Here is a 10,000-nt window from a genome sequence, read left to right on the forward strand (position 1 = left end):
CTGCAGCTGCCCCTGTCACTTCCCACAGCTTTATAGTATTCACAGAGCATTGGGCAGTAGTCTTGATGCTGGCATTTTGACACCTGTCTTAAATCCTCATGATGCAAGAAACTTTCAGTCCTCTACATCAGCTGTTTTGTTTTCAACTTCAACTTTGATCTTTATGCTCTCAATGCCATTGACTTTTCTCCAATATATCAAGCTATTCCAGATAAAAAGAGACATCAAAAAATCGTCAAATTTAGTTTGAACACATTGTGTGTGTGTGTGTGTGTGTGTGTGTGTTTATGTGTGCATTCCCAACTGGTGTGCAAACCAGTTTGGAAGCATTGAACTTGGCAAGGGTTTGCTTGTGTCTCAACATTTCCACTCCATCGACTACTTTGCTTACCACCTCTTGGTCTTAGGACCTCAGCCCTGGATCTCCACCATCCACCTCCAGAGGAAACATGTGCTTATCTTCTCCCTCTAAACTCATATGCACTTTGGCGTAATGTTCACTTTCTTTATACAAAGTAAATTACTGGTAAGATAAATACTTTTAGCTTCTCTGTGAATCATGGACATCGTCTGCTCTGTTTATTACATTTATTGATTTTAGCAACAATGCTCTAGTTTATTAGTGGAATAGATGCTCTACAGTCATTAAGACTCCATATAAATTTGGATAATAAAGTCAAATTATATTTTCTTCTATTCTTGAAAGAAACTATAAATTGTGTGAATCTTTTCTTAAAGATGTTTCATCTGAGACCAATACAAATTTTTATTGTTCCATCTACATTGGCAATGTCTATATACCAGTTCATTCTAAAGGCATTTGTTGTTTAAAGGACAGTGTCTAGGGGATCTGAGGCTGTAGTGTGGTGGGGATTTACTTAAATTGGTTTTTCCATTGTGGTTGAAAATTTGGGAACGTTCATATTAGGGAACCCACCATAACTTGCTTTAACAGCATGTCTTTTGAGAATTATATATATATATATATATATTCTTTTTCTTCTTTTATTCTTTTACTTGTTTCAGTCATTTGACTTTGGCCATGCTGGAGTACCACCTTTACTTGAATAAATCGACCCCAGGACTTATTCTTTGTAAGCCTGGCACTTATTCTATCACTTTCTTTTGCTGAACTGCTAAGTAACGGGCACATAAACACATCAACATTGGTTGTCAAGCAATGGGGAGGGGTGAAACAAACACAGACACACAAATACATACATACACACATACATGTATATATATATATATATATATATACAAACACAATGGCATTCATTCAGTTTCTGCCCACCAAATACTCTCATAAGGCTTTGGTTGGTCTGAGGCTACAGAAGAAGACACTTGCCCAAGGTGCCATGCAGTGCCACCAAAACAGGAACCATGTGGTTGGGATCCAAGCTTCTTATTACACAACCACTCCTGCACCGATATATATACATATATGTATATATATATATATATATATATATATATATATATGTATATGTAATCATATCGAAGGGAAATGGAAATTAATAGAAATTTTCATTTCCAGTGATCTAACATGTAAATATTTAGTCCAAAGACTATGTATTAGTCATAAAATACAGTGTACATTTAAACACATAAGGAATCCACTCGTGGGATTCATGCTAGAAAGAACAGCTAGCTTCTTAAACCACAAAAGGCAAGTGAAATCGAAATCAAAATGAAATTCGATGACTGGCATCCGTGCTAGTGGAGTGCTAAGAGTACCATACGAGCGTGATCGTTGCCAGAGCAACAAACTGGCTTCTGTGCCGTCGGCATGTAAAAAGCACCATTCGAGCATGATCGTTATCTGCGTCACCTTACTGGCACTTGTGCTGGTGGCACATAAAAAGCACCATTTGAGTGTGGCTGTTGCCAGTATCGCCTAACTGGCCCTCATGCTGGGGGCACGTAAAAGCACCCACTACATTCTCGGAGTGGTTGGTGTTAGGAAGGGCATCTGGCAGTAGAAACTCTGCCAGATCAGATTGGAGCCTGGTGCAGCCATCTGGTTCACCAGTCCTCAGTCAAATCGTCCAACCCATGCTAGCATGGGAAGCAGACGATGATATTGATGATGATGATATATATACATATATAAATATAAATATGCATGTGGAAATATTTATATATATATATATATGTATATATATATATATATATATATATAGATATATATATATATATATATATATTCAATATATATATATAATATATATATATATATATATATATATATATATATATATCTTATATATATATTATATATTCATATATATATGTATATATAATATATACATGCACACATACACACACACACATATATACATATACACATACATGCATAAACTCATTGAAAATCTTGTATGAGGTAACAAGAAATATTGCATTCGTAAAACATGGTTTTGATATTGTTTTCTTATTTCTTTAAATTTTGTCCACAAAATATCGTTTTTCATGCATTGAATGATGTTTAGAAAATTAACCCTCTTTGTCAAGCTCTGAAGGCCAACTGGAAACATCGAACATTCGAACCTCTTGCTAAACATTGTCTTTGATTTTTTTGGTCTATTCTGCTAATCTTTCATTAATACAATGCTTCCAGATACCGTGTATTAGATTTTAAATATGTATTACACGAAGCCAGCTGATCTGAAATTTGCTTTTATTTAACTGACTATTTTTTTTTTATATTCATGCAAAAAGAGAGAAAAAAGAGCTGGAACATTTGATTTAGCTGTGAAAATTACTCAACTAACAGGCAGTTGGCAACAATGTCGAAGAATGCTGATTTGACAGGTGGAAAGTTTGGCAAACTGCTGCTGCTACTAGAATTGAGATTTTGAAGTTTATTTTAGTCTTTGGGGATGCAACAACATGTGTGCGTGTGTGCATCTTTGTGTGTGTTTGCTTCCCACCAATCACCGCTTGGCAACCGGTGTTGGTTTGTTTACATGCCTGTAACATAGTGGTTTGGCTAAAGAGATTGACTGAATAACTACCAGGCTTAGAAAATAGTAAATATTGAGGCCAATTTTTTCAGCTAAGCCTTTCAAGGCAGCATTCCATCATGGTACAGTTTAATGATTTGAACACATAAAAGATGAAAGATAGAAGATATATATATATATTATATATATATATATATACCTACATCCATACATACATATATATATACATATATATATATATATATATATATATATATATATATATATATATATATATATACATACATATATATATATATATTATATATATATATATATCTATTAATTATAGTATGTATATATATATATATATATATATATAATTATATATATATATGTATATATATATTTATGTCTGTATGTAGGTATATATATATATATATATATATATGATATATCTATAGAATTATATATATATTATTAGTGAATTGAAGAAATGGAGTTGAACGAAGATTGAACAGAAATCGTTTTATTGCATTCTACACGTTTTCGAAAGGCACAATTTACCAAATTCCGGTTGAATAAGGAGACCATATTGGCCATGGGCTCTTAGGAGCCTCGTTCGATTTGTTTTGCTCCGCCTCTGTTCTGTTTTTGTTTTTTCCAACGGATTTCCTATTTCTTGCTGAAGAGAAAGACACAATATGGTCTCCTTATTCAACCGGAATTTGGTAAATTGTGCCTTTCGAACACGTGTAGAATGCAATAAAACGATTTCTGTTCAATCTTCGTTCAACTCCATTTCTTCAATTCACTAATAATATTAAAATTCAATTATCCGCACCAAACGGTTGCAACACCATATGGTTGTACCTCCAACCGTGCTGTCTTCTGCTGTGATTTTTGCTACCAAGGTATCGGTTAAACTTTTGATTAATCTGCAACAAGATTATTCATCTTTCTATTTCACAAAATATATATATATATATACATATATATATATATATATATATATATTATATATATATATATATATATATATATATATATATACATATTATATAAGCACCAACTGATCGTAGCCAATGCAAGTACCCCACTGACTGGCCCCTGTTCTGGTGGCAGATAAAAAGCACCCACAACACTCTCGGAGTGGTTGGCATTAGGAAGGGCACCCAGCTGTAGAAACATTCCCAGATCAGATTGGAGCCTGGAGCAGTCGCTGGCTTTCCAAATCTCAGTCAAACCATCCAGCCCATTACAGCATGGAAAATGGACGTTGAACGATGATGATGATGATGATGATGATGATGATGATGATGATGTAAGAGCGTTTATGCTTGAAGCATTGTATGACAGAAGTAAAGAATGAAAGTAAATAGAAATCAGAGAAGCTTTTAACAATGCAGAAAGTTTTACAAAAAAAAAAAAAACTTTATATTTCGAATGCAATGGCAAACATTCAGAAAGAGGAAGTCCAAGAAATATGTATTTACGAAAAACATTTCGTTATTTTATTTTAAACAGCTCAGCATTTGGGTCATCATCAGCAGCATCAACTCTCCAACTGTTGGTTGTGGTGACTGTGACCTATTTTCATATGGTGGTGGCAGAAGATGGTGTTGGTGGCGTATGTTATGATGTTGGTTGCAGTCATTGTGACTTATTGATAGGAGCCACCAGGCCATCTCCTGTTGACAATTGACTTTTGGATTGAGGTGATGAATCAATATAATGTCCTTGATACAGAGATTGCCTATGCTCCTCTCTGAGACCAGTATGGAGACGTCTGTCTCTTTGGTGGTGTTTCTGCAATTGGTTCAGTGGTTATGAAAGGAAGACACATCAGTAGCGAAATGCTCCTTTATTTGGATGTGGAGTGGTAGGACTGCACTACCAAAGTAATAGTTATTGCATTTGGAGCACCATATCTGGCATTCTATGCATGTACATTAGTGTTGTATATAGGGCAGTTCACTCATGTGCAGGGCTGTTGTTCTGTGTGTGACCATCTTGCTGATAAGTGTTTATGTAGTGATGGTCCTGAATGGGCTGGATATAAATGGTGGAGGTGATCCTCTCATTAAAGTGGGGAATCTTCAAGGTCTTAGAGAGATCCTTCTAGCCATGTTTATTTGGCTTGTGTTTGTGTATGGTGTTAACCATGGAGGTTGGATATCTGTTGTTCTCAAGTACCTTTAAGAACTCGGGTCCAGCCTCTCACACCTGCTCATTATTACTTACTTAGACCAGCTGGAGCTTCGGGCACTCAGTACTTGTCACCCATGCACCTTCTTCACTATGTATGTGAACAACATCCTCATGCTCATTCCATTCTGAGGACATCTCCATCGTACTAGAGAAGTTCAGTAAGATGGACCAACATACTAGCTTCACCACTGAACACCCAAACAGTGATGGTTCCTTCCCCTTGCTTGACCTTAAGCTAAACATCATGGACGAAGGAAAAACTGACATGGCGTTCTTCCAAAAATCATCTTGCTGGGACCTCTTCATCCATTACAAGTCAGCCCTCTCCATCAGGGCTAAGGGAAGCTATGTACATGAGTAAATAGCTCAGATACACAAGAGATGCGGTGACAACATTAGTCAGGACACACATGTTGCTCAGTTCCCAGCAAATATCAAACCTAATAAATACACTTTTACAGGGATTTTTAAAGAAATTTTTTAATATATTTTTCTTAGACTTTGCTTGATGTATCTGTGTATTTCTCTTCATCTTATTTTTCAGAGTGTATATACCTTATTATTGTTATGATCTTTGGTCTTTACGTGGCACCAGATAGATTATCTTGTACTGGAGACAGGTCAAACAACATTAATGCAGCTATAAATTTTTGCCAAATTTTTGCCAAGCTGAAAGTGATTTTAATAATTATACCATTTTTCTTGTTTTGTCAATGTTAGTATAGCCAAGACATATGATCAGCTGTTTACCTTTATCTAACCACTCCTACTGATTCTGAAACTAAGATATCTTTCTCCGATTTTGCTGGTTTGAATGTAAGTACAATTGATTTCTGCTACTGAGGTAGTTCAGTGACCTGAAGACATGGCAAGCTTTTTGTATGATGTAATATATGTATAATCAATAATTTGCCTTGCTACTGAGATATATGTATCATAGATTCTATGGCTACCGTCCATTCTTTTCTCTTTATTGCATATATTTCTGCATACTATATGTAACATATGTTACTAGAATCAGAATTGTGAAGTACTTGTTATCTTTTCGAAATTGCTCCAAATTCGTAATGGAAGAATGAGATATTATTAATTGATTAATTAACTAATTGATTTATTAATGTTCCCTCAGAGTATTCTACAAGCCAGTGACATGCTGGAAGCTACAAAACTATGATCATGATTGATGCGATCCTAATCAACTGATCAACTGATATATATATAATATATATATGTGTGTGTGTGTGTGTGTATATATATATATATATATATATATTATATATATATATATATATATATGTAAAGGAAAAGGAACTGTCAGAATTTTGGATTATTTATTTAGCACTTTCATCTCTCTTTTTTGAGAGAATCATCATGAATGATTTATTTACAGAATATTCATACCTTTTATATATATGTGAGTTAATTAAAAAAAATCTGGAGCTGAAATTAGAAGAGGATGATCTTTTTTTATTCTGAATCTATATGTGTCTGCATATACATGTGTGTGTTTGTATATGCGTGTAAGTATGTGTGTGTGGTGAAGTTTTTGGAGGCTTGGTTAGGGAGAAAGATTTTTCATCAGAAGATGCTTACCTAGACAAAATATATATATTTAAAAAGTCTATAAATGCATGGGAAATCCCTATTAAATTGTTCTTATTCTTGTTGCTGAAATAACTGGAAAAATTCACTTAAGCACCACCCACTTCCACATACACGTGCATGCACACACACATGCACTTAAAACCCTTCCAAAACAATTTGGTAGGGTCTATTTTCTACAGCTGGATAACATGACAATTGACAAAGAAAATTAACCTCTTGAACTGTCATTAATTTCAACCATCTCAGAAAAAGACCCCTTTCTTTCTTTCTTTCTTTCTTTCTTTCTGTCCTCTCTCTAACCAAGCCACCAAAAATTCACCATACACACATACTTACAAAAGACATAAATACGCACACATATATATACATATAGATTCAATATATATATATATATATATATATATATATATATATATATATATAAAAGGAATGAAATTTTTATAAATACATCATTCATGATGATTCTCACAAAAAGAGATAGTTAATTTGTACATCATGTGAAACAGGTTGTCTGTCTGTCTGTCTATCTATCTATCTATCTATCTATTTACTTATCTCTCTCTCTCTCTCTGTCTCTCTCTCTCTCTCACTATCTATCTATCTAAATATATACAGAGTGTTTGGGCAAAATTTGATGGTTTTTAATTTATTTCATGTCTCATTTTTTTTCAGGAAGAGCTTGATGTATTGTTGAACAGTCAATGGCGTTGGAGAGCAAAATGATTAAAGTTGCAATTGAGAAAAAGTTAGGTGACATGGTGGACTTGAAGCCAATCAAATATTGGAAAAGAATCACCTGTATCATAATGACTCACACCAGGTGTCAAAATGCCAACATTACGACTGCTGTTCAATGCTCTGGGAACACCATAAAGGCTGTCGGACTGATATGGATCTGTCCTACATATCATGAAAGCCAAGTTCTCCCAAACTGAGATGGCCATTGGGTGCGTCCCCAGTGAGGATCATGTCATGCCAACCAGCATCTTTGAACAGGGCCTCAATTCAGATGGCTAAGCGAAGCTGCTGGCTGCTGGAGGCTGTAGTCAAATTCTGGCTGGAGAGGGTTCCTGCTAGAAGGTGACATGTGTGGCAGAAGGATTCAGCTCCTTGCCTTACCTCAGGAAAGAGTCAGAAGTGGCTGTCAGAGAATTTCTGACTTTGCCAGCTTCAATTTCTGGCCAACTGTAATCCCATGGATTATTATGTATGTATGTATGTATAGGGTACAGTTGAGAAAGACACTAATTGCTCAGCCCGTAACACCAAAAACTGAGTTGGTCACCAAGATCAAGGAGGTGCTCAAAGATCTTGTCACGGACACAATGAGGAACATGTGTGTCAGGTTCCAGAGCTGTGTTGAGGCTGTAATGGAAGCTAATGGGGGTTACTCTGAGTAAGCTATTGTCTCCCAGCCATAATCTTGTTGATATTTTTCATTTTTTTAAAATACTTTATTTTTGGATGCAACAATGCTCTCATGGTGAAAGTATTTCATGAGAAGATTAATAACCCAGAGCCCCAAAGGAGAAAATGGCATTGTAAAATCATTTGGTTCTTCTTTTGCTCAGTAAATGCGAAGAATTATGTTGGTAACAGAAAAGGAAATGAGAATGTTGCACATATAAATTGTCAATAAGACAGTTGATCCTGGACGGAGGAAAACTGAATCAGCCTTCTCTGCTCTGAAGGTTAGCAATTACCAGCATACATTTTAGAGCTTGTTTGAGCCAGCATTGGTTTATAAAAAAAGACAACATTAACATCAACAACAGCAACAACAGGAGGCGCAATGGCCCAGTGGTTAGGGCAGCGGACTCGCGGTTGGAGAATCATGGTTTTGATTCCCAGGCCAGGCGTTGTATGTGTTTATTGAGCAAAAACACCTAAAGCTCCACAAGGCTCCGGCAGGGGGTGGTGGCGACCCCTGTTGTACTCTTTCGCTCCAACTTTCTCTCACTCTTTCTTCCTGTTTCTTGTCCCTGACTTCCTACACAACCGCTGAGCCTGGATGCGCATTCATCCATCCGTCGATGCTCTCGGTGTTGGGGGTTGACCTGCTTTCTCTTCTGCGGGTCTTACGAATAGCAAAGGACCACGTTTCGAACTTCTCCCACTACAGACGGGATGACGACTGCTTCGCTCAACAAACAAACAGCAACAACAACATCATTATCAACAAAAATTTTCATTGTAATAACAACAACAAATACAAGAGCAACAATAATAAGAACAAGAACTGAAACGGTTTAAGATGTTGGCTGGTTTACTAATAGAAAATGGTTTTGTTAGTCATAATCTTTGATTGGAATTTAGATTGCAATTCCATTAGTTGAATGTAACACAGTGTTCATGGCCAAAGGAGATGATGCTGATATTGGCAAAATTATGCCGATTACAATGATATATTTGCATTGATTTCAAATTTGAATACAATCAAAGTTTAATCGAAAGAAAACTTAGCTTCGTAATGAGTGTTGCAATGGTTAGGATAAGTGGAGTAAATAAAAGTACCATTTCCATAAAGTCAAAGGACTTTGTGTATATATAACAATAACTATCACTGCAGAACAATGCGTACTTACATCTTCGGCGCAGAACACTCTTTCAACTGGTTTCCGGTTTAGAGCACTACATTGGTGCACATAAGCATCATACGTATTCTGCAAATAAAAGCAAAAATCAATAACACAAACAAAGTTCTTTTGTTAACCAAAAGTATAATAATTAGTTGAAATGCGATGTAGCAAATCAGAAGAATGGCTACTCACAGCAGTTGAATACATGGAGGAATTCTTTGGAATAGCCTGGTTTCTTGCTTTGGTTGAAGGACAAGTTTCATAGGGAAAAATATTAATGAAGAAATCAATTCTATTTATTATTATTATTTGTAGTTATTCATTCTCTTGACCATAACACAATGTATAAGAAAGTCAATTATGTGGCTGCAGATGAATGCTTTAAGACATTTAGTCTGGGACTCTGCCCTTTTTGGGTTTTTACAAAAGGAGGAGACCTGTTACATCTTCTTTTGAGAAATATTGATTTCTACATTACTACAACGCTTTGAATTTGGAGATGGATGTATTTGATTGGATACATCAACCTCAGTATTCAGCTGGTATTTACTTTATTCCTTCCAGAAAGATGAAAGGCAAAATCGACCTTGTTGGGATTTGAACTCAAAACATGAAAGTACACAACTCAATGCTGTACATGAGTTTGCCTGCCACTCTTCTGAT

At 35.5% G+C, this 10,000-nt stretch overlaps 1 protein-coding gene across 1 annotated transcript in view; it reads right to left on the reverse strand.

Moving 5' to 3' along the window:
• Positions 1 to 10,000, reverse strand: part of LOC115230910 — a 39,277-nt gene that overhangs the window by 23,629 nt on the left and 5,648 nt on the right. Inside the window, exon 2 of the mRNA XM_029801016.2 lies at positions 9,344 to 9,421. Within this exon, the coding sequence (XP_029656876.2) occupies positions 9,344 to 9,421 (78 nt within the window). The remainder of the gene's footprint in view (positions 1 to 9,343; positions 9,422 to 10,000) is intronic.

This window comes from Octopus sinensis, unplaced genomic scaffold, assembly GCF_006345805.1.
Source record: "Octopus sinensis unplaced genomic scaffold, ASM634580v1 Contig16751, whole genome shotgun sequence".
Lineage (NCBI taxonomy): Eukaryota > Metazoa > Mollusca > Cephalopoda > Octopoda > Octopodidae > Octopus > Octopus sinensis.